The 24,394-nt window shown below is 48.7% G+C and overlaps 10 protein-coding genes across 10 annotated transcripts; 5 read left to right on the top strand and 5 right to left on the bottom strand.

The window, feature by feature from the left end:
- Positions 1–141: 141 nt before the first annotated feature.
- On the bottom strand, positions 142–2,196 carry N7533_012706 (uncharacterized protein; the record flags this gene model as incomplete). The annotated part of the gene is made up of 1 exon (XM_057109356.1): positions 142–2,196. One exon carries the CDS (start codon positions 2,194–2,196, stop codon positions 142–144), a length of 2,055 nt encoding a protein of 684 aa, XP_056954457.1.
- A 2,042-nt stretch (positions 2,197–4,238) lies between these two features.
- Positions 4,239–6,294, bottom strand: N7533_012705 (cytochrome P450; the record flags this gene model as incomplete). Its single annotated transcript, XM_057109355.1, has 6 exons — positions 4,239–4,720; positions 4,833–5,441; positions 5,545–5,613; positions 5,683–5,785; positions 5,886–5,999; positions 6,070–6,294. 6 exons carry the CDS (start codon positions 6,292–6,294, stop codon positions 4,239–4,241), a joined length of 1,602 nt encoding a protein of 533 aa, XP_056954456.1.
- A 1,007-nt stretch (positions 6,295–7,301) lies between these two features.
- Positions 7,302–8,179, top strand: N7533_012704 (putative pyroglutamyl peptidase type I; the record flags this gene model as incomplete). The annotated part of the gene is made up of 2 exons (XM_057109354.1): positions 7,302–7,409; positions 7,481–8,179. The coding sequence occupies 2 exons, from the start codon at positions 7,302–7,304 to the stop codon at positions 8,177–8,179; spliced, it is 807 nt and encodes a 268-aa protein (XP_056954455.1).
- Positions 8,180–8,712: 533 nt separating this feature from the next.
- N7533_012703 (MOSC domain-containing protein) lies at positions 8,713–9,828 on the top strand (the record flags this gene model as incomplete). Its single annotated transcript, XM_057109353.1, has 1 exon — positions 8,713–9,828. One exon carries the CDS (start codon positions 8,713–8,715, stop codon positions 9,826–9,828), a length of 1,116 nt encoding a protein of 371 aa, XP_056954454.1.
- Positions 9,829–10,103: 275 nt separating this feature from the next.
- On the bottom strand, positions 10,104–11,298 carry N7533_012702 (sideroflexin family transporter; the record flags this gene model as incomplete). The annotated part of the gene is made up of 4 exons (XM_057109352.1): positions 10,104–10,252; positions 10,306–10,837; positions 10,902–11,130; positions 11,195–11,298. 4 exons carry the CDS (start codon positions 11,296–11,298, stop codon positions 10,104–10,106), a joined length of 1,014 nt encoding a protein of 337 aa, XP_056954453.1.
- Positions 11,299–12,161: 863 nt separating this feature from the next.
- N7533_012701 (uncharacterized protein) lies at positions 12,162–13,054 on the bottom strand (the record flags this gene model as incomplete). The annotated part of the gene is made up of 2 exons (XM_057109351.1): positions 12,162–12,283; positions 12,868–13,054. The coding sequence occupies 2 exons, from the start codon at positions 13,052–13,054 to the stop codon at positions 12,162–12,164; spliced, it is 309 nt and encodes a 102-aa protein (XP_056954452.1).
- A 1,384-nt stretch (positions 13,055–14,438) lies between these two features.
- N7533_012700 (glutathione-independent formaldehyde dehydrogenase) lies at positions 14,439–15,789 on the top strand (the record flags this gene model as incomplete). Its single annotated transcript, XM_057109350.1, has 2 exons — positions 14,439–14,835; positions 14,954–15,789. 2 exons carry the CDS (start codon positions 14,439–14,441, stop codon positions 15,787–15,789), a joined length of 1,233 nt encoding a protein of 410 aa, XP_056954451.1.
- A 2,819-nt stretch (positions 15,790–18,608) lies between these two features.
- N7533_012699 (ammonium transporter) lies at positions 18,609–20,398 on the top strand (the record flags this gene model as incomplete). Its single annotated transcript, XM_057109349.1, has 3 exons — positions 18,609–18,723; positions 18,806–19,137; positions 19,196–20,398. The coding sequence occupies 3 exons, from the start codon at positions 18,609–18,611 to the stop codon at positions 20,396–20,398; spliced, it is 1,650 nt and encodes a 549-aa protein (XP_056954450.1).
- Positions 20,399–21,166: 768 nt separating this feature from the next.
- On the bottom strand, positions 21,167–22,368 carry N7533_012698 (uncharacterized protein; the record flags this gene model as incomplete). Its single annotated transcript, XM_057109348.1, has 3 exons — positions 21,167–21,297; positions 21,437–21,676; positions 21,873–22,368. The coding sequence occupies 3 exons, from the start codon at positions 22,366–22,368 to the stop codon at positions 21,167–21,169; spliced, it is 867 nt and encodes a 288-aa protein (XP_056954449.1).
- A 455-nt stretch (positions 22,369–22,823) lies between these two features.
- Positions 22,824–23,885, top strand: N7533_012697 (ankyrin repeat domain-containing protein; the record flags this gene model as incomplete). Its single annotated transcript, XM_057109347.1, has 1 exon — positions 22,824–23,885. The coding sequence occupies one exon, from the start codon at positions 22,824–22,826 to the stop codon at positions 23,883–23,885; it is 1,062 nt and encodes a 353-aa protein (XP_056954448.1).
- Between the last annotated feature and the right edge of the window lie 509 nt (positions 23,886–24,394).

Raw genomic sequence — 24,394 nt, 5'->3', positions numbered from 1 at the left:
TCGTCAAAGGCCGTTGCTGTCATAAAAAAAGGGCTGCGAAATCTCGTTCAGGTCATTATGCAGGGAATAAAAGTTTCGCAAATGAATCGGAGCCACAATATAACGGAAAACTCGGGACAGCGGGACAACAAAAAGACGCATTTAATTACGCGTGTAAGGCATGTTCAGGATTTGCCGGCGAATGCGTTCGGCGTCGGAGAGACCCTCCTCAAATGGGTTCTGCAGGGCCTGCACGGCCGGCTTTTCCTCTCGAAAGGGGTCTCGGAGGGGAGTCGAGCCTGGGTGAGTCGCAGGGCCCGTATATGGCGGAATACCACCGCTTGAGAACGGGTCAGAGGTGGAGGGGGCGTGTCGAATGAATCGACCGGGGGCTTCACGGCGCTTGAACCCTCCTTCGAGTTTGAAGGGCGAACCGAGGCGCTTGATATTCTCGCCACCTAGGTTCAAAAACGCATTGACAGGGGGTTTCATGACCGGGGTGGTCTCCTCGGGCTCGGCCTGCGATGAGTTGAGCGACGACGGAGGAGAGAAAAGCTGGCTGACATCTCGGGGGCCCGCAGCACTGGTTGTAGCACCGCGGTTGCGAATCCGGACTCGGCCATGGCCGATATCTTGGAATTTGTTGTCGTGCATATAATCCGACAGTCGACGGTGAACTTCCTCATCGGAAGGATCCTTGGTATACACATCACTGGAAAAGACATCGTCGGTGTCCCTCGGGGTCAGATCGAAGTGAGTGTTACGGCGCATGCGGCGACCAGGTACATGAACAGTCTCGCGTCGAGGTGGCTGGGGAAGATCTGCCACTTGGCGGTTTGAGCCTCCAGGTCCCCAAGTGCTGTACACGAATGGTGATCCAAGACGTGGCGGGATGCTGTAGGGCTGAGGGCGGAGATATTGATTCGAAGGCTGGGGAGCACTGGCTTTGGGGCTCGCATGGGGGCTGGCGGCCTTGGGTTGTTGAATGGGGGTATTGAACCATTCGGAGGGTTGTTCGGGAACAGGTGCTTCGGCCAGCTGGGCCAACGGAGTGGGAGCGGATGCGACCAAAGAGACACCCAGGTCACGAGTGGCATACGTTGTACAACTTCCTTCGGCGAAGTTGTGAACCTGCGACTCGGCATTGCCGAGCATATCGGCAACGGGCTCAGGGCTGCGGGATTGCATCATGCGCTGATAATGGGGTGCAATGCAGAACTTGCGTCGGCACAGATGCTTAAGGCGGCTGCGTGTTTTCGCATCAGACTTAGGCCAGACCGAATTCGAATTGGATGGCTTTCCAGTGGCCTTGGGGGTGGAGCTACCACTGCGGTCGGCAGCCGCCTGACCGGGTAGAGTTGTGATGCGGAGTCGCTTCTTCTCCCAGGTGCGCTTGGCACGGCGCGCAACTCGAGAAGTGACTCCAAGGGGCGGAATGCTGCCTGGTGTCATTTTGAACGGAGTCATGGTGGGATCTTGCAGGTATAACTGATAGGTGTTCCACAGGTGGTTATCCATGTCTTTCGTCCAAGATTTATCCTTCACTTGGATTCGCTGCACCTGCTGCTTCTTGGGTAGAGTGGGAGATGACATCTCGGGTTCTTTGGGGAACTCCAGTGGAAAGTAGGAATCCAAGTCGCTCTCGGCGCTCGTACAGCTGCCACCAACGGACGGTCGCGATGCAAAGGTTTCGATTGATTCAACAGAGGAATCGGAGATGTTTGAGCACGCTGAACCGGGGCGCGTAATCTGGCCCGGGGTCTGGTCCCACGAGGGCCATTCGTGCGACTCATTTTCCAAATCAGAACCTCGAATTTGAGCTTCGGGGGTCTTGAAGCTCATGCGCTGGTGAGGCGGCGCGAGGAAACGGCCGTCATTAGTGTCGGCAGGGTCCTCGAAGAAAGGCGCGTCGAATGATGTACTTTGCTGGGGAACCTCGATGGAGGGAAGCGGCATGTCCTCGGTGCTGGTACTAGTGCTGGGGCCGGAGCCCTGGAATCGGAACAGGTCGAGGTCCATTCGAGCGCAAACGTCGGTACCAGAGCGCACTCTCACGCGAGGAAGACGGCAGCTGGAGAAAGAGTGGCGCGGAGCCTTGGGCACGTCGACATAATGAGACGGGCGTTCGGGGGTTCGCGGTTCGTCAACGCCATCAGCAGCTAAAGACGGGAAGGTGAAATTCTTGGGGAGGGTTCGCGAAAGCTGACGTTGGGCCATGCTGATTGAATCGTGTGACCGTGATCACACTGGAATGTGCGGGGGGAGTAAACTTTGGAGAGAATGTGTCGGCGTCGGCCGAGGTGGTGAATGTGAATGTATGTCGCGGCCTCGAGGGTGAAAGCGCGCGAGTCGCGTATAATCGTGATTCGTGAGGAAAATAGGAAACGAAGAAGAATGAAATAAAAAGAGTCGAACGAAAAGTCGGAGGTGTCAAAGAAATTGAGGGTCGAATAATGATAATTGCGTGTGATCAAAACGTGCTGTACTGGGGGGGGGGGAAGTGTATCTTCCGCGGAATGCGCGAACTGAATACAATATCACCAGACACCGAATCACCACTGCGATCCCATCCCGTCAAATGAGCAGGGAAAGGAGATCATTACCGAACGCCAAAAACGACAAGAAAAAGAGAACTGCGAAACTCTCGCAGGGGGAGTTGGGGGGGGGGGAGGGCAAAAGGGTGGAAGAATATAGGGAAAGAGAAGGTGAAGAGGTGAAGAGTGAGCGGGAGGTTGGGCGCCGAGAGTGAGGCGTTCGGGGGGGGGGAGAGGAGAAGGGTGTGCTGGGTACTGCGTAGTTAACACTAGGTACTCAGTAGGTACTGGTACCTCGGGGCCCTGCGTGTGGTGGCTGCGGGTGTTGGTACCGGGTACTCCTAGGCCCACCGTAACACCAAGTACTAATAACTTGAAAAAGTAAGTAAAAAAATCAGAGGAACTTGGAAACCTCGAAAGACTTGAATATGGATATGGCTATGCCAATGACAATGACTATGCCTATGACTATGAATGGAATGCTCTTGTTTGTTTGTCGAGTAAAGAGTGCGACCTTACATGCTGCATGCGTGATTGCTGTGTACCTAGGTACAGTATACAGTACGGTATTCCTAAGGTACTCTGTAACTTAAGTACCTACTGTAAGTATAGTGAGTACCCTGGTTTAGTTAGTACTCTAGGGCAGGCACACCCATCTCGGTTAAGGTTGACCTCGACTCTGCAAGGGCCGTCCCATGCCCACCGATTCCCACTGATGTCCATTGCGTCCGTTCTGCATTGCACGTTGCATACCTACCTAGGTACATATTAGTTACACACTGCCCATTGCCCAAGGGGTGTCTACATTTATCTGTATAGTGAACTATGTCAACAGTTGATTTTTGTGTTGGAATTTTATTTTTATTTTTGACTTGAATGGGATACAGTTGTAGATCTGCACTTAATTCAGGATTGATATTTTTCCTTCCACCATTTTTCAAATTTCTGATTGTGCGGTGAAGAGTGAGGCAGAGATAACTATAACCCCATCCGGATCGTCGTGTTGCGTCGCGTCGCGTCGCGCGCACTTGCCGCGTCTCGCGTTGCGTTTTATAACCGTATCCAATACAGTCACCTGATATCGCCATCCGGCCTGCTGCTGCACTACATGCAGCAGATGGGGATACTGCACGACATGCATTGCGCGTTAACTTGGTCCGGGTGTGAATCTCGAGTCGAGTCGTCTCGGTGACTCCGAGAATTCGAGAATTCAGAGTCATCTGTGTTTTGTGGAGGAGCTGAAATCCCGAGAACATCACGTCACTGGCACCTATTGCCGTCCGAAATCTCCGTATGCGTACGATAGAATCTACATCTTGTACAGCTACACTTCTGACGTGACATCAATCATCGTTCTGAGTACCGAGTAGTCTCCATGGTGATTCTGATCTCAATTGATTAATTCCAAGTATAACTTCGGGCAGCTCATATAAATCAACCTTGGAATATTCTTTCTCCGTCAAGGGTCTCATTCATTATTGACCTGGTATATCACCATGAACAAACGACTGCTTCTCCCTCCCTCTCACCCCATCCCCATCAAACACTACTTGCAAACAGACACAAGAACCTGCTCATGCATGCACAGCAACAATAAACAACCCCAACCCCACAAGAAAACAAATGCAAACCCGCAGAACAAGGGATAATCACAAAACAAGCCCACCACCCCAACCTGCATCTTCCCACCAAAATGTCTCGCATCAACCGTCGTCAAGCCAATCCCTACTCCCCAAGCGCAGCAAGGTCGATCTCCACCACCCCCCTGGACCGGAAAAGCAACTCAACCCCCGGATCCGTAATGATCTCCGTCCCATGATCGAAATTCGCCGGCCGCCCAGCAGCCACCCCGGGCCCAGCATGACCGTCACCGTCACGGTCCGCACCCTTCAATTTCCACTCATACTTGAGCAACAAGTGCACAAGAAAGATCTTCGACTCATTCGCCGCGAAGAAGCGGCCCGGACAAGCGTGCACGCCGTGCCCGAAGCCGAAACTCTCGCGCGAGGTCGTGACGAATTGGAAGCGCTGCTCGTTGCCGGGTTGTTGGCGCTTCTTGTGGAATCTGTAGCCGTCGTAGAGCTCGGGCGAGGGGTAGATTGTTGGGTCTGTGTTTGTGTGTGTTGATACGCCGATCATTGCGCCCTTTGGTATGATTGTTCCGTCGCTGAGGGGGATTTCTTTTTTGGCGAGGCGGCTTAGGGAGACTTGGAAGTTCAAAAGTTAGTAAACTCAAGTTATACTAGTTCTTCAAGGTAGGTTCCATGAAGAAGCTTGGAGGGGTTCAGGTTCAGGTTCCAAGGTTCGAGTTAGACTCACCCATAGAAACGGGATGAACTCGCTGCGTCTCTTTCATCACACTGTCCATCAATTTCAGCTTCAATAGACTGGACTTTTTCAAACATCCGTCCTCAGCTATCACGGCCAGAATCTCGTCGCGCAGTGGCTGGATATACTCTGGGTACGCAGCGAGATCATACATAACATTCGTCAATAGATTGGACGTGGTATGGATAGCAGCCATTGACAGCGCGATCTGGCCATTCGACACGTTGACAGGTCGACCGGATGATTTAGACAATTGCTCGTACCAGTCCAATGTGTCCTGAAGTCGGGGCTCGTTGTCGCTTTCGCTTTCGCTTTCGGCAGCTAGATGCCGTCTCTTGATCTCTGCATCAATGATCATTTTCCCCTTTGATAGATGGCTTCGGAGTTTCCGCGTTGTTGTGAGGAAGTACTGCGCCACCGGACGCAAAATAGTTAGCCACTGTCGCAGTTCACGGGCGGCGTTGAAGGCGTCGATGGTGTAGTTGACCGAGATGTCAATCCATTCTTTGTTGTTGGCGAGCGTTTCGCCTAAAAAGGCGCGAGTTGAGAGACGCGCGACGACATAGGGGATCTTTGCGGAGAAGTTGTATGGTGTCCATTCTTCAAGTTGTTGTGATAAAAGTTAGAAAGATATTGCCGGCAGTCACCTTTGTTGAGGATTTTGGTTCTTTTTTTCCTGGGCCTGGGTAGTAGGATAGCATACCGGTTGTAGGGGGAAAGATCTCCTTTGCAACTACTGCGCTTTCTTTCGATAGTGGAATCGTCAATGAGCCTAGGTACTTCAGTTAGTATATTCTACTTATTTTCCGGTCCGAGTGCCCAGGTGTGAAAGCCGACATACCGAGTGCTTGGGTCAATTTGGTCCGCACCAAATCGACAGTTACCTGCCCGCCGACGCCAGCATGGAATGGCTCGAATCCGGAGATGCGATTGTCGAAGAAGTTCTATCCATGGATTTATTATCAGCTTCCGAGGTCCATGGCTATATTTATCAAGTGGGAGGGGCCCGGGGAGGAGAATTCCCCAGGTGGAAGCTCCACCTACCCTCTCAACAGCACCCTGGAAATCCAAATGGGGGTGATTCTTGATCTCGTCGATATATTTGGGGTGAAGGATAATCAGTGGTCTCACAGAGATGAGCTGAAAGATATTGGCCCCCTATCTCAATTCGGTCAGTTTGAGGCCGGTGTTTGATTCTGACCTCGAAGGTTTGGGACTCTCATCCTACCTTGGCGAATCCCTCGAGGATCAACTCTCGCGCACTGGATGTAAAGCGCTGCCTGGTCTTCTTATTGAGAGGATCCCATCCATCCTTGCCGATTAGGGGGATTCGACGATGGGGGATTTCGTCTGCCAGATCTTGCCAAAATATGGAGAGGAGCACGGTGACAAGGGAGATGACCAGACCTTGGACTGCATAGGGACTTTGGATCAATTCGGTGAAAACCGCCATGACGGAAACTTGATCATATAGTTACCTACTATGAGTAGGTACTACTAGTACTGGTGATAGTAAATAGTTATAGGGAGTCCAGCCGTGGAAGCAACCTGACCTTGAAGCTAGTATGCACAGGGGGTTATGACAAACTTGAACTTTACCCCAGTTCCAGCGGCAGGGCTAATACTATATACCAAGGTAACTTGAAACAACTTTAAAATCCATCGGGCTCAGCACTACCGACCAGTCACAATAACTCAGTTATAGATTGATCGTTCGGGGCTTGTGTAGCCGACACTCAGGCCCACATGACAGCGATCGGAAGCGGCAGGCGCCGAAACCAAGGCGAGTCGTGAAGAAGTGTGCAAGCGGTCTGAGTACGGCAGTGAAAGGCTCCGAGATTCAGTGTGGGTGGTGCGTGGAGTGGAACGAGAACGAGACTGGGGCTTTTCCCTAAAATGGCATCTTTGGAGAGCATCAATCGATAAAATGTGGGGATATGGGTAATTGGTGAACTTTGATTGACTGGGAGACAAGGGATGCGACGTATAGCGTATAGAATCGCGTATAGAATCCGTATAGAACTGGATTTCTTAGGGAGGTACTACGTAGTTCGATTGGTACGGAGCATTGTCTAAATTCAAAGTGTATCTATCTACTGCTACTCTGCAGTGGTAAAGAGTATCAAATACCACCTCTAGCTCTAGGGCTAGCTAAGGTACAGCTGCTACTAGTAAAGGGCTGTTATGGACAGCGATACAGCAACCTGTAGATGGTGTATATCAGGAATCTTTCGAGAAGGAAGTCTTCAAATCTTCAAGTTCCTAATATTCTAGTATTTGGAGACCTATAATAATCCATTCCGAGTCTATCTCCTATCCCTGTATTTAGATTCTACACTACTAGTAGAGAGTATCAATCCACCGCCCCCGACCACCGCCAAGCCCCCGCATCATTGGCCTCCCCCGCAGCTTCTCCTCTTTCATGTTCACAACTTGAACCAGAAGAACTTGAACTTCATCATGGGAGACTTTGGCCCTGTCGTACAGCCATTACAAACTACACTAACAGGAACCCCTCACCCTGACCCCTCTTCCAGCGAGATATCCGTCCTGGTAACTGGCTTCGGCGTAAGTGATCTACACTCGGATCTCTCATGATCCCGATCCCGAACATCGCTGACCTGATCGTGTAACTCCAGCCCTTCAAATCCAACCTCGTGAATGCTTCCTACCTGATCGCCTCATCGCTTCCTTCCTCCTTCACTTTCCCTTCTAAGGACGGCTCCTTCAACCGCCGTATCTCCCTCCATGTCCACCCCACTCCGATCCTGGTAGCATACGCCAGCGTTCGGGAACAGCTACCAGCAATCCTGAAGGAGTACGCCGGTGCGCACGGCGGCCAGCGTCCAGACCTCATTATCCATATTGGCATCGCCGCGCCACGCCTATACTACTCAGTGGAGGCGCTGGCTCATCGTGATGACTACAACATCACCGATATCAACGGGCGCACGGGCTACGAAGATGGCGAGAAGCGGTGGAGAGAGATGGGGCTCCCATCTATCTTGAAGCCTGGCCCTTCGGGTGGTTCTGCTGCCTCCACTTCGCTCGCGACCCCTTATCCACCGAACGACCAGTTCTTGAAACAGTGGCAGGCTCTTGCGCCACCCGATACTGACATTCGTATCTCCCATGATGCGGGCCACTACCTGTGTGACTTCATTTATTATACTAGCCTGTCCTTGGCGTACCGCGCGAATCAGGACCGGAGCATCCTCTTCTTGCACGTCCCTGGAGCTTCTGAGGATGCCGATATCGAGCGCGGTCGCGCGATCGCCATCGCTTTGATCAAGAGTATGGTGATTTGCTGGATTGACGGGAAGCCACCCGTAACATGATCAGTGCGACGACTGAGCTTCCTTGAATTGATGACCTTCCGCATGCTTTCGTTACATTACGCAGACTCCGACTCTTTTTTTTTTTTCGGTTGATATGTTGTTTTTCGTTCACCCATTCTTTGGGTTTTTTTTTCTCTCGCACATAGTCCTTGCATGGTGTTTATTAGGACCATCTATCTCACAGCATATTCCCCAAATACCAGTTCAATTTTCACAGTGAATCTCGGAATAAATATTATTCAAGCATTAAACATCCTTTTTTTTTCGTATTTATAAAGCTTCTCCATAGGTAATTGTACTTCTTTTTGTCCAAATTCCTACATTTTCCTTCTCATTCCTCAGCGACTAGTCTCGGCAAAGCGACCACTTATCAATCCGCACTTGAACTAGCCGGCTCTTAACAGTTGTTTACTCATGCCAATTCCAAAACACATACTCCGTAGCTTTCGTCCTCTCTCTTCATCCTCCCTTTCAACAATTCCGTTCCTTCAATACACCCTGCAAATGAGAAACCAACAAGGCTCATTACCACAATGGTATATTCAATAACCACCCCTGTGATCCTAGGACTCATCCTACTCGTCCCATATCTATTTTTCTCCAAACCGAAACTACCAAAGGGATGGAATACAACACCACTAAACTCAACCCTCCCCCGTCTCCGCCTACTGCACCCCTGGCGCACCCGCACCAAACAATCCTGCGAAATCGTCTCACTACGAATATACCCAATAAAGTCCTGCCGCGGCTTCGAAGTCCAAAGCACAACGCTAAAAGAGCACGGCCTCGACCTCGACAGAAAATGGATGCTAGTCGACGCATCAACAAACGAATTCCTCACAATCCGCCAAATCCCATCCATGACACGTATCATTACAGCGCTAAGCTCCGACCCCGATCCAGACCTGTTAATATCCATCCCGACAACGAAATCCAGAAGCAAAACGATTCGCATCCCCGCCCACCCCTCAAAGGACTGGCTAGCGAAAAATACATCCATCGCCCCGGTTAAAATCTGGGATAATGACACGGACGGATACATCTATCGCGAGAAAATTAACGCGCCCTTTTCGGCGTTTCTGGGCCGGCCTGTCTCGCTTGTGTATAAGGGTCCCACCCCTCGCGTGTTGAAAGGGAATGGGGCGCCGGAATTACTAGGTCGGGTGCAGAGCACGGGGTTTCCGGACGTTTTCCCCATCTTGATTGCGTCGGAGGCTTCGCTTGCGGAGTTGAATGCGCGGTTACGGAAGATTGACGCTGATCCTGTTACTGTTGAGCGATTTAGGCCTAACATTGTTGTTCGGGGTCAAATGCCCTGGGTGGAGGATTCGTGGAAAACGGTGCGGATAGTAAGAAGTGCTGCTGGGAATGATGTTTCTTCAGCCTTAATGCCGCTTGATTTGGATGTCGTTGCGAGGTGTGCGAGGTGCCAGGTTCCGAACGTTGATCCTGAGACTGCGGACAAGCATAAGAAGCAGCCGTGGGATACGCTTATTTCGTATAGGAGGGTGGATGAGGGGATTAGGTGGAAGCCTTGTTTTGGGATGTTAGGTGCGCCGAGAGATGAGGGGCTTATTGAGGTTGGGATGAAATTGGAGGTTTTGGAGGAGACGAATGAACATCGGTATATCACGGGCTTCAATGCTTAAGGAGGGGATCTATAGCCAGTCCTCGAGGTCCTTTTTAATCGTCGCTGTCTGAGACCCTTATCTTTGCTATGTATTGTAATGCAAGAGTGATGACCTTTTTCAGAGGGCTCATTGCTTACATACAATGACACTGGCATGAATCTTGGATGATATAGTGTTTGAAGGAAGCTATGGATAGGACTTTTGTCTCTAGTGTCTACTTAGTAGGTATCAAATAATCGCGGGCACCGAAATGAATTATTTAGAAAAATATAGAAGACTTCGCACTGGGGTGATTAAATTCCCCTGTTAAATGCAACCAATTCTTCTTCTCGGCCATTTTCATAAAACCTCTCTTCTAGAGACCCTTTCTTAACGGTTTGCTTCTGAGGAAATATTGCGAGAGCGAACGGAAGAGCGACACTCGTGGTTATGAAAACAAGACCTGATTGGTCGATTAGCAGTCATCCATCTCGCCAGGACTAGATCAAGTCTTACCTATATTTGCCGGCATAAGGAGCGAAGGTCGCTTCTTTAGCCACTCCGTTTTCTGTATCTTCAATAGGAGCAGAGATGGCACCACCATGACAGGAATGGCATTGAGCACTCGGCTAGTAGCTGTTTCGCCCACGGCAATGAATGCTGCTTTCGAGCTCTTCCCGAGGCTCTTGTCAGAAACTTCCGTCGTTTCCTGGCCGTCTTCTCCTGTGACTGAAGATACAGGGAACACGTCAATTCCACGACGAATTTCCTCGCCACGCATTAGAAAAACATTCAGTGCTCCAGCACTAGCGACAGCAGCGAATGGGACAAGGCGAGCTAGGATTGTCTTTGTTTGGTGGCTCAGAAACGAAATCCGCGGCACCATGCTATTAAGACCCAGTGCGACGGAGCAAGATGCAGATACAGCCATGAAGTAGGATTTGATCATTGCCTCGGTTGAAAGTGGTGCGGATTGATTGGCATTTGCACTGTTGATAGCAACATTGAGAGACTGGTTTGCAATCTGCCATCCTAGAATTCCCCTCCACTACGCGAGAGCAATTTAGACTGTTAAGAATCTCGCATCTTATAAGCTATAATGATAAACTGACCTTCATTCCAGGAATCAACATTCCGGCTGTGACAATGAGGTTTGAAAACACGTAACATGACATGCGGAAAGGCAGAAGCACTGGTTTGCCAGTATCGGGGTGCAGCGTAGAATCGACGATCTTTTTGGCTTGCCAGAGTTCGGTTCGCATCACTTTGGCGTGGTCGTTTTTATAAATGGTCAGTAGGTTGATCGCATGTTTCAATTCGGCATCGGAAGTGAAGAGAGTCCTTTGAATACACATATCAGCAATTAACGGTCATTTCACAGCTCGTAGGAGCCTTTGCAGCTAACCTTGGATCTGCTAGGTCGGCACATTGGCGGACTCGGCCCCAGTAGGTAGACAAATCATATTGAGAGTCGGGAAGTTGACGAGGTCCCGGAAGTGACGATGCCATTCTCATAGAGCAAAATTGATTATAAGCAAATGGTAGAGGACGCAGCAAGGTATAGGGGATATTTGACACGTAAAAGCGAACCTTTGAAGAAATTTATTCCTCTCTGCATGGATTTTGTTGTGGCGGAGCGGGCCAAAGGTGGATTGCTGCGAAATGCTCTTGGAAGGAGCATTTTCTTCTCCACATCGCTCTCACGGTATGTCCGATCGGGAAATCTTCGATTTTTCGAAGGAAAAACGATGACACAATCGATCAAGCGGTATAGTAATGTAAATCCGATCAATGGTTTGGTACTGGTTTCTGACTTGGGGTTTTAGCGAAGATTGAACCATCTCTGAAGGTCATCCGCCAGTGGATATCTTGATAGCGATCTCCTTTTCCCGGCTTCAGAAGAATGATCAAAATCTCCATTTCTCACGATTTGACAGATTTTTTAACCATGATATCACCCCCGACGCTCAATGTTTCCAGTTCTAGCATATGCAAGTTGAAATTGGTAATTGGGATGAATTAGGATGCCCATCAAGCGGGGTGGCGACTAAGCTAGTCTTGATAACGACGGCGTATGATGCGCCGACAAAGCAATTTGAAGATACGTACTCAGGGCTTGTATTATGATATTATAAGTAACAAAATATATCTACATACTGTATATGATTGCATGAGCTACACTTATCCCTTAGTACCAAATGTCAATATGTGGCCATGAAGCCTTTTGAAATAAGCGCCTTCCAATGACACATACGCCTATGATGACTATTACTGCCCCATCCATCTAACTAGTAAAAGACGGAATACCTAATGGAAGTAAAATTCGATCAGGGTGACACAAGCAACATCACTTAGTTGGTAGCGCATAGAATTTAAGTACGGGGGCATAGCATAAAAAGCAAGACGAAAGGAGCACTGGAGGGCACAATGGCCACGAGAACGGAGAACGGTTGATCGTGCCCAAGTGCGCAGCCTCCAGGGCTCCTCCGACCGGCTTGAAAATATATATAATGAAATGTTTGTAATGACAGATAGGGGAGGCAATATAAATAGCAAGTAATCACTAATTCTCACTTCTTGCTGTTCGTCACTTGTACTACTGTTAGTAGTTACCAGTACCGTACTATCCCTCCGCGGATGTTAAAACATCTTTGCTGGATAAAGTGAATAGCTTTCAAGTCAAGTAATATTCAATTATTCCAATTTATTAGCAAACAAAGAGATTAAGTTCACTTTTTCATGCCTAAAACTCTAGACAGCACCTAGACAATATCCTACGTTTCATTAACAGGGTCCTGTTAAACTGATTTCGACTTCCGCCGTTCAATTAAGCGTGGTGAGTGTAGCAAAAGACGGTGCCGAAAGGGCCAGTCTGTTCAATTTCATGATGGTTAGCTTTTGAAAGAAAATAAGAAGATGGAATGGGCATCATGTACTTGAGTATCAGTAGCTGTGCAGCATATTCCATGAGGTTGAGATGATGCCGGGTTGCAGCTGTCGCCATCAGAGATTTCCTCTGCGAGGCTGGAGTCAGCAACTAGCATCCTGGTTAGTAACCAAGGAGATTTTATAACTTACTACAACCGAGACCATACACAAAAAGATACAGGTTAGGCAAAATTTCTTTATCCGGGACTTCTTCCACAGCACAGCAGAATTGTCTGCCATAAGATGCACAGGTTTTCTTCTGCAACACGCCCGCAGATGTCTCGCTTGCCATACTACTTGCAAGAGCGAGAAATGTTAGCAGATTTTTGTATTGCATGTTAACGGTCGATTTCAAAAGTCTTTGATCAAGATGTTACAGTATTAGAATAGGGTTGAGAACGGGATCTAGATGCGCAATATAAGCTACTGAAGAATGAATTAAGATTTAAGCAATTCAGTTCACGAGGTCATAGACTAAATAATCTCGAGCTCAATAGGAAGGGAAAATAAATCCACATCTAGGGATTAGGTTCATATTGTGTTCGGCAGGCCAGGCCAGGCCATGCCGGATCAAGTCAGATCGATCGCATTCCGCATCTGGACGGCTTCTCTCCTCTCTTCTCTGTTCTCCACTCTCATCCGATCGCCACTTTTCGTTTGTCTCTTTCTTCCACGTAATTTTAAGCGAGTTCTAAGGCAATTCTAGAACCGGCCGAACGAGAATGAGAATGATTCCTTCAGTTTATTAAATATCGCTCTTCGTGTTGGCTCCAGGGCTTCAATCAATATTAGATAAGATGACTATGTCCTTTAACGCTAGGGTACGTATTTATCAGAGAAATTCGGATTCAGTTTATACCTAGGTACTACTAATATTAGGTTTCTTTAAACATTGATTGCAAGTAGCCTTTACTACAAAGCTAAGCATTTTATCATATGATGCGATCAGGGCATGGAAGGCGATGCCAAGCTGTACCGGAACTTTGGGATCTGAGATTAGAACTTGAAGGTTTCCATCCCTTCAAATATAGAAACGCTAGAGGCCCTCCTGCATGCTTGGTATCTTGAGGGGGTTGTATCTCTTGGAGCCCGCATAAGTAACTCTATGACTGGGATGATCTTTCTTTAAACCGTTGACCTGGTTGACACTCCTTACCAGTAGTATTCATAGAATAGAATAGATTGTTGATTCTTAATTTCTTCCACTTCAAATTCCTCATCCTCAGTAGATACCACGCAAGAAGAGATAATACACCATCAGATGGCCCTTCACATGTAATCTGTCACTCAGAACACAGTGCTTACGAGATTGAGACTCGTTCATCGTATACCGACGGAACTTGAACCGACACCGAAAGTTGAACTTTGGGATATTCAATTTACTCCAGAATAGATAGTAGTATGGAAATTTCAAGGCCGCCCAGGTTAATGGAATAATAAACGATTTATTAAAGAGGCGTCTACTCTGTAGGGCTCACGTCAGCCCCTTTCTATTCAGCTTCCGAGAAGGGAAATTGAATTGGAGGCAAAATACCACCCCCACGCCAAAATAGTCCCAGACTAAAATATTACTCAGCTTTTTCAGCTACCCAGAGTAATTCGCGTGTATTTGCGAAAATTAATTGACTATAAATTGCCAGTGGCTCTTTTGTTCAAAGGTTAAGCAGAAACTCAGTAAAAACACTGAAACCTTGGAATACTCATCTCTATAACCTGAAATCATGGCCGAAACTACTAGTATCCACAAGAAAGAAACCATGCGTTCCGTCATTTTCGACGGGCAGCCGTACGAAGTTAATGTGCGCAGCATTCCAAAGGCAAGCATCGTCAAGGAAACAGACGCTGTGGTACGCGTTACAACGGCGGCAATCTGTGGCTCCGATCTCCACAACTACCACGGCGTTTTCGGCAGTAACAAGGTTCCTTACTCTCTTGGGCATGAGGCTATGGGAATTGTGGAGCGAGTCGGATCTGCTGTGGAGATCGTGAAGGTTGGGGATCGAGTCCTCATTCCAGACTGTCCCGATACTGGCTTGCTGGATGTCGAGCCAGAGATAATACCCCCAATAAGTGTTTATGGACAGGGCGAGGATTTTGGGGTTTTGGGAGGTTGTCAGTGTAAGTTCGAGTTCCATCGAGCCATCTAATTATTGCTTGGAAATGTCATGAATGTCTTCACATTCCAAGGATGATGAGCTCTCTAAACGAACCTGAATCTGACTGATTCCCTTCATAGCCGAATTTGTTCGAGTCCCCGTCGCAGATAAATCTTTGATTATCCTTGGCGAAGAGCATGAAAATATAGAAGATAAAGACTTCCTAGTTCTCACCGATATTTTCCCCACTGCCTGGGTCGGAGTGACCTGGTCCGGCTTTGAGGCAGGGGATACGGTGGCTATCTTCGGCGCCGGCCCTGTCGGCCTTCTCGCCGCGTATTCTGCCCTTCTCCGGGGTGCATCTCGCGTCTATGTCGTCGATCATGTTGAAGAGCGCCTCGAAGCCGCAGCCTCTATCGGGGCTATTCCGATCAACTTTACCAAAGGCGAACCATCGGCACAGATCCTTGCCCGGGAACCGGACGGTGTCCAACGCACGGTGGACTGTGTTGGAGAGGAATGCCTCAACAGCAAACTCAAACATGAACAAGCATTCGTCGTGACACAGGCAATCAAGTGTACGAGTGTGGGTGGTGGTGTCGGCGTGATTGGAGTGCACTTCGCCCTACCGACATCCAACGGCGTGAAGCGGGGAAACACCATTTCACCCACGATGGATTTCCCCATGACAGTTTTCTGGGAGAAGAACTTGACGCTGCGCGGGGGTACGGTGGACAGCAAACTATTCGTTGAGCCGTTGCTTGAACTCGTGAAAAATGGCCGAGCCAAGCCTGGCTTTGTTTTCTCTTCCACGATTGATATTGAACAGGCACCCGCGGCATACCGTCGCTTTGATGATAAATTGGAGACTAAGGTTATGATTAAATTCCCTCGCCCCGGAAAAGAAAATGGCCATGTTGCAGCAGAGACTCCGGAGAATGGAGAGACTGAAAACGGGGCGAATTTACACGGGTAAGTGCATTCTGCAAACAAAATATTCAGCTTGCCTTCACATCAGGGCTGACAAGTATTAATAGTGGCCAATGGCGTGGTAAGACCAAGCGCCGTTCGACTTCTTCGCAAGCTGCTCATAAAAGAGTGAAGCATTGAGCCTGCCCAGTGATCTTGGGAGAATGTATCTAGCACAAAGACGCCTGGAACTCACGCGGAGCTGTATTTTATGGAACAAATCGGGTTGAGAGAGACTCTGTATTACTGTTGAAGTGTGTTCAGATATTACTACCTCAGAAAATGACTTTTGTGGGTGGACTCACTTGAATATGACGCGAACCATTGTAGATAGTATTTATCAAGCTCGAAAAGCCTGAATGCGCAGAGGGTTTGTCATAGGTAGGGTCGGTACGGGACGATCGACCACGTTGGATACTTACTCTAGCTTGTTGTAGCACTTTTAAATTACGTGATATGCATATTTCCAATAATTGATGAGAAGTTGCATAAGTATCTCATACAATCTTATCCACGCAATATTTTTCAGGTTAGCGCCACATCTCGATGCTTCCTTCAGCTACCCCGGAATATGCGGCTTGGCCCACTAAAAGTCTTAGTCGACACTATTGATTGTCGCGTGATGCAGGAAATGACGACAAAATTAGCCTTGAAGAGCCCCGGGCCTGTGTATGTACTCCATTTCTAGCACGCGTTGTGACCCACGCGGCACTCTAGCGATGGCTTTGCTGGGGTGCATGACTAGTCTAGGGGAGTGGAAAGGAGCAGATAATATGATTGGCAGAGAAAGGTGAAAGGATCAAGCGATATAAGCTAGCTATTGACTAATAATTCCATCAATCGACTACTTCAAATTTGAAGGCAAACAGGTATACCCTGTACAGGTTCTATGAGAAACCTAGGAGATTCGTTTTCCCATACTTCCGGGAGTAATACGGCACCGGCAGAGAGTAGTCCGGCATCCGAAAAGAATACGGGAATGATCAGTCCAAGTCCAAGTTCACGTCCAAGCGCTGAATCTAAGTTTGCCAGGGGATCCATTTAATTTCACGTGATTGTCAAGTTGTATCTAATGCGATGACAGGAGGCTACGATAAGGCCAGACCCCCCCCCCGCGGCACAGCGGACCCAGCCCCACGGGTGTGGATCGATGACCATTACTGCCTGTCCAACTGGACTCTTAGTATATCCTAGTATAACTAATTAAAAGACTACAGGGTACGGTACAGTAGGTCTTACCTAGGTATTATTGCAGCTCTGCTAGTTAAAGAAGTCGGGCTTTGGGCAGACCCAAATACTACAGAGACCACTACTAGCAGAAGCTACTCAAACAATTCGGACAGTTTCGGGGACACCGAACAGGGCCCGATACTCGGCCTCCGAAGGCAAAAGGCAATGGAAATGGAGCCTGAGACGGAGTTGGGACGGAGAGAGAAGAAAGAGGAACAACCCGAGCCGGGAGAATTCGGAAAGGCGGACGGCGACCGACTGTGTTGCTTATCTGGAGCCAATCAGAGCGCGCATGAATATCAAACTGTATCGTTGAGCTAAACCTAATCCGGATATATTCCTGGACTCTCTGAAGGTCCACCAGTGGCGAGGTTTATCTGTGGCGAATTAGCGATCAAAGATTGTCTGCAAATGATAGAGTCAAGATAAGCTGAGAATCCCCCAGGGAGGATTGCATCCTATCCCCTCAAAGGACAATGGGGAAGAATTACACAGAGATCGGTTAGGATACAGTCTAAGTATCTTCTTGGGGTACTGATGATAGCTTATCTTCAATTGGAGATGGGACATCCCGTGTGGAAGAGGAATCCTCCAGTATAAAATATAGCGAAACCGCCACTGCAGAAGAATGGAGCGATCCCATCTCCAGTTTGATCCAGTCCCAGTCCCAGTTTCAGTCCCAGTCCCAGTCCCAGTTCCTCCAGATCCCCGGACCAATCCTGGGGCCCGTGGATTCACATTAACAAATCGCGTTGAGTACAAGCCAAGCCTGTCGATAGGACGTGGGACCCGGCCCCATCCCCGTTGCCACGGCTGTGCCATCACTGTCGCGATTCATCATGAAGTATTGTGTACTAGCTGATAGCAGGATGGAATAGTCTACATTTTTTGTGGCCTGTATTTTAGGACAATTGAGCATATTTACATCTTGCTATTCTAATCTATACTTGAATTCTCCCTCTGTCTCTCTCTCTCTCTCTAGGCTCTTTCTGTTTAAATACTAATAATACCTTCCCATTGGTCCTCGTCAGCTATCACTACCGCTACTCTAATCGATCACTCTTGGCTTATCCCATTACTGTTGTCATACTCATTTCTCACCCCCATCAGCAAAACCTGACCACAGGCACTGGACTTCAATTCTGAATAACCGCCGCTTCCCCCCGGAATTTTTAAATCCTTGCTTTTGAAGCTAGGGAAAAACTAATCAAGACTAAGGGTAATTTCTTTTTTCCTTATCTGTCCTTGGTTCCCAGTCAGCCCCGTCAACCACCAGTTGGAAGGCTGAGCAGCTCCGATTTCAGGCCGGTGGAGCCCCCGTCGATCCGACTTATCTCTGCATTTTGGGCCCTCCGCAACACTTCCAGAATTCTTTCTTATACCTGGCCTCCCCGTGGCGAACTCGCTTTCCTTCTCCACATTTACTTCTTCAATTCCTCCGACTCGACTCGTCTCTGGAATTTTCCATCTCCAACACCCTTTCAACTTCTCCCGACCCGCCATCGACTCACACCCCATCCACGCGCTCTACAATTTGTACACCAACACTCACGCCCACGCCTTGATTACACCTTAATAGAAGCTAGCTAGCTCATCATGTCGGCGTTCAACGGGAAAGCCCCGTACGCCCCCGACTATGCCTCCTACAACTGGATTGGTGCTCCCGCCGACTATAGCCTTTCCACCAACGCCGACTTGGGCGGTGATTCCCGTGCGTGAGAGCCAGAATGAAGCCTCGCAGCTCCAATTCTCGCCCTACTGCATCGCAACAATTTACTGACAAATCTCCAAAGGCACCGAAAATGTCAACAAATGGTTCCAGTCTGGCGACCAGGCCTATATCATCGTCTCTTCTGCCATGGTCATGGTCATGATCCCCGGTCTCGGTTTCCTGTACTCTGGTCTCGCTCGTCGCAAGTCCGCTCTCAGTATGATCTGGGCCTGTATGGCTTCGTTCTCGGTCGTCACTTTCCAATGGTATTTCTGGGGTTACTCGCTTGCTTTTTCCACCACCGCGACAAACGGCTACATCGGCAATCTACGCAACTTCGGTCTTATGAAAACCCTTGCTGATCCCAGTCCCGGCTCACCCTTGATTCCTGGCCTCCTGTTCGCCTTTTACGAAGTACGAACCTGATTTTCCGATCGAATGATGTACCTCCTTGCTAATCCTCTACCACTAGATGCAATTCTTAGGTGTAACTGCTGCTATCGTCATGGGTGCCGTCGCTGAGCGCGGTCGCCTTCTTCCCGCCATGGTCTTCACCTTCATCTGGGCCACGATCGTCTATTGTCCGCTCGCCTGCTGGGCTTGGAACTCCAACGGCTGGGCCTACAAATACGGCGTTATGGATTATGCCGGCGGCGGGCCCGTCGAAATTGGATCCGGTTTCACTGCTCTCGCCTACTCGATGGTCCTGGGCCGTCGTCAAGAACGCATGATGCTTAATTTTCGCCCACACAACGTCTCTCTCATCCTCCTCGGTACCGTCTTCCTCTGGTTCGGCTGGCTGGGCTTCAACGGTGGTTCTGCCTTTGGTGCCAACCTTCGCGCTACAATGGCTTCCTGGAACACGAATTTGACTGCCGCCTTCGCCGCTATTACTTGGGTTCTGCTTGATTGGCGCCTCGCCAGAAAGTGGTCGATGGTCGGCTGGTGTTCCGGCACTATCTCGGGTCTTGTTGCTGCCACTCCTGCGTCTGGGTTCATCTCCCCTTGGGCTAGTGTTATTTTGGGTGTCGTCACCGGCATCGTGTGCAATTACGCAACCAAGATCAAGTACTGGATTCGCATCGATGACTCTATGGATGTTCTCGCTGAGCACGGTATCGCCGGTATTGTCGGACTCATCTTCAACGGTTTCTTCGGTGACGACGCTATTGTCGGCTTGGATGGTGTCAACACTGGCAGCGGTACCGGTGGCTGGGTCATCCACAACTATAAACAACTCTATATCCAAATCGCCTATATTGTCGCAACAGCCGCCTATTCCTTCATCATGTCTGCCATCATCGCTTATACCATCAACGCCATCCCCGGCCTTAACCTGCGTGCTTCGGAAGAGGCTGAGCTTCTCGGTATGGACGATGACCAGCTCGGCGAGTTCGCCTACGACTACGTTGAGGTTCGCCGCGACTACCTTGCCTGGACCCCCCAGGCCAAGGATCAATACGAAGATGGTCACCACATCCCCGCCAACGAGCGCTACGGTATTGGCGAGCATTCGGAGATGATGCTTGAGGGCCAACCGCCCATTATGGGCATGAACATGGCAATGGGCGAGATCAGCCAAAGCTCTCGCGGAGGCAGCGAGGGTGACATGGCGATCCAAGAAGTCAAGATGGCGCCAGCTCCTAGACAGGTCGCCGAGTCGCACCCCCCCTGACACGCAAATTCGTGCGCCCAGTCCGACCGCGGCACCCATCTTGCGACCTGTCGATGAAAAGGATGTCTAATATATCCCTTTTCCCTTGCCCCTCGACATCTTCTCCTTCCATCCTCCCGCATCTTCAGCCTTCCTCTTCACCTTTTTTTCGCTTTCGCATTTTGTTCGATATCCCTGAGCGTGTTTCTGTTCTTGTCTCTACTTTTGCTCGGAAAGCCTGGGGCTTTTCTTTATTTTCCTGTATACCTACCTACCTGCCTACCTACCTATCTACCTCCGACCTATCTATACCTACGTTACCTACCTTGCCATCCACCTATCATCCGCTCCAATCTACACAACACCCTTTCTCTGCCATCATGCTCCTCATCGCACCGCACCATCTTCGCTTTCTGTCCCTGGTCTTCGCTTCTATAGCGAAACCAATAAGCAAAAGCAATCTCAACCTTTCAAGCAAGGCGTTTTCTTCAAAAATTTGGACCAAACCTTTATGAATCGGGGTGTCAATATGCTTTTTGTATTTTTGGAGTTGGATCATCCCTGTTCTCGCAGTATAGAATATTGATTTTTTTTTTCCTACTTTACTCAAGTTTGTCCTTTCATTGATCGCAACGTATGGTACCAACAATGTAGTCGATTGGTCCATATTGAGATATACCAAAGTAGTATTACCTACTAGACCGAATTAAATTTCTGCATCGTCCAGTCTCCATTGTCATTGTTAATTAATCACAGCCCCTTTGTAGCGACTGTCCAGGTCCAAATTTACTACGGAAATAAGAAAACAGCTCCCAACGCCATCGCCGCAACGGAAATACCAAGCATGGAGCCAAGCCCGCCCCAAGAAGATGAGCCTGGAGATAGTCTCGCCGCATGGTTCGTACTAGTAGGGCTGGCAGCTAATAAATGACAATGTCAATGGTTAGATACCAGGTTTTCACGATCAAGAACAAACCAAAGCAGTCTTTAGAAAGAGCCGACAAGGTCTCAACAAGGTGACCAGCTAGACCAGCAAGGAACTTGAAATGTACCACATACCATCAAAATCAGCCTTCTTATGGACGAGAGTTATCATCGGGTTAACAGCCATGCCGACCAATGTCTTCTTCTCTTCAGCATCAAAGGTTGTCGTAGTCGGTCCAAGGAAGGGTGACGTCGCAGCGAGTGTTTGGAGATATCTCGTCGTAGACGTGCCGTTAATGATTGTCTTTACCGTCGAAATGCCTAGATGATCCGCTTTGGGAACTATCCAGTTGCAGCCCGAGGAGGGTTTGTAATCTGATACCGTGGACCAGCATCCGTATTCTATATCTGCTGAATAGGATCTGAAGGCGGGGGATTGAGTAGTTCAAGTTAGAAATTATTATTATTTGCTCCAACTCTCAATTTCCCTGCCTTCCATGCTCCTGTTTCTTTCTTTCTTTCTCGGCTGAAGAGATCATGCGTAATAAGCAAATGAACAGTAAGTACTTACCTCGGACAACAAGCAACAGCCGTCTCACTCGTTCCCAAAATCCCCAGAAACGCCTCCCCCGCGGAACAATCTCCGCGGTCGTCGTCGGAACAAAAATCCCCGACGTAACCAACGATGTACTATCCGCATCCCCATCCCACGAAGCAAGACCAACAGTCACCCAATCATGCGGACAATAAAGACCCGGCGAATAATAATTCGCCCTGAAGAACTGTGTCGGATTTGTATCAGGCGTTGTACTCGCTTCGACCGTGGCGGAGGGGTAACATTCCCAGCCTCCGATCGTTTCGCATTGGAGGTTGTATGCGTAGATGGGCTTGTTCGGCCCACTGTGTGTTGCGCTGGGACGTGGACCGACCTCGATTTTGTTCGAGGCTGTGATGCAGCTGCTTGGTGGTGTAAATGTTGTTGTTACTGGGCCCCAGTTTTCAAAGGTAAACCCAGATAGCGTGGAAGCGATGGGCATACTTGTGGTGTTGGAGGTTATGATATCCATGATTGCGGTTTGTTTGGGTTCAAGTTGGTGCGGGGTAGAAGTAAGGCTGGTTGAATAATTCTCGAGGCTTCGCGACCTCCGGTTGGCTAGATATTTCTGGGAAACGCTTCTTGCCAAGAAAGAGTTGTATCCTCAATTCCACATATAATTTACTTTTGAGCTCCACACTAAGCATGTTTCCTGGAAGATGAGTATATCGACACACCCACCCCGAAACCATAATTTGTTGCGAAAGCATATAAAGGGCCTCAGGTCAATACGGACCTACTTTCAACATATTAAGGAGTAATTCACAAAGCTCGCACCAACACACACATTCGATCAAATTGGCGGTTTCGCTTATTGAAACCTGAATGGGACTAGGTCAGCTTGGCGCACTAAAACTTCGAAAGGAGCAAAGAGACCACATTCGAACCTTTCAAACATGTACAGAAATCCATCTCATGCCTGTCAAGATGACTGAGACTTACAAGAATGAAAGTTGCGAAATCACCGAAACCATTTTCGTCGCGGCTCAAACAGGTCGCCTGGATCTTGTAACGGCGCTTCTAGAGAATGGAGAAGATCCGAACACCGTGGACGAAAACGGAACCTCGGCTCTTCATAATGCAGCGAAAGGGGGCTATTGGGATGTCGCCCGTCTCTTGCTTGAGAAGAATGCAATCCCCGGGCTCCTGGATGGCAACAACAGAACTCCTCTCCAACTCGCCGTACACAAAGGTCACAGTCAGATTGTCAAATTGCTCCTGGAAAGTGATCCATCTACGGAAGAAACGAAAGATCGGGCAAGAGAAACAGACCTACACAGTTCTCTTCGCATTGCTGCTTTCTTGGGTCACTTGGAAATCAGCAAGCTTCTCTTAATTCATGGTGCGCCTACTCTTTCTGATACAGGAAGCGATACAGCTCTACTTCTTGCTGCTAAGGAGGGTCACTATGAAATATGTGAAACTTTGCTGAAGCATGACATGGCGTTGAATCGATCTCTATGGAGCCGAATTATCGGCCCGAGCTTGGCAGTTAACGGGAAGGATTATAGCGGGAACTCCCCGCTGGCCTATGCAGTGAAGAACGGGTTCGAAAAAATAGTGGATATGTTTTTACGCTACTATCCAAACCTGTGTCAGGCTTGCGATGGTGAGAAAGAGTTGCTTTTTCACGCCGCAGTCCGAGCTAGAAATATAGAGATTACTCGAACATTCTTAAACCACGGAGCAGACGTTGAGATGAAAGGTAGCTGTGGAAATCGAGCCCTTCATGTGGCAGTTCAAGCTGGATATGCCTACAACTGGTCCTCAGAGGAGACGTCTCAAATGATAAGGCTTTTGATCGAACATGGTGCTTCAGCAAACTCGCAAAATGCAAATGGCAGAATCCCCGAAGATAGCACCATCGATCCAAAGCTCAGGACATTATTACGCAACTATACGAAGACACAATCAAAGAGCAATCCAGTACGCTCTAATATAGTCCCGAAGACCATGAACCCACCACCTGAGTACAGTATGAAGGCATAATATCATGTATCCTAGACAAAAATTCATCAATTCTTGAGAAAATGAAAAGTAATGTCTCGAAATAACGAGTAGATATTGAACGGGTTCGCAGATGGCCTTGTTGGTGCAGGTCTATCTAAACTTCTACCAAAATACCCGAGGCCCTTAGATACACCATCCTATCACGGCAGAGTTCAATCAAATTTAGTACTTCTCAAACAATACCGAACGGTCTTGGAGGCCGCGTTCCCAAATAAACAGGTCCAATATGCAGCTGCAGCGGTCTTGTTCCATTTTGATCTACATAAACGAAACGTCTTTGTGTCAGACGATGATTCCTTAATAATAACCGGTATCATTGACTGGCAGTCGTCTAGCATAGAACTAGCCTTCTGGTACGTAGATGAATTTGCGACTTCGCGACTTGTTTATCTTTGTCTCAATCGCCTGCCCCATGGTGTAGATGATGACGATTTATGCGCACAAGCCTACGAAGTTTGTACTGAATTGCTATACAACATGGAAAGATA

This window comes from Penicillium manginii, assembly GCF_028828005.1.
Source record: "Penicillium manginii strain IBT 31320 chromosome Unknown utg000009l:1.0-3297300.0:1.0-3298630.0, whole genome shotgun sequence".
Lineage (NCBI taxonomy): Eukaryota > Fungi > Ascomycota > Eurotiomycetes > Eurotiales > Aspergillaceae > Penicillium > Penicillium manginii.
The sequence above is the reverse complement of the archived record's forward strand: the minus strand, read 5'-3'. Positions and strand labels throughout refer to the sequence as shown.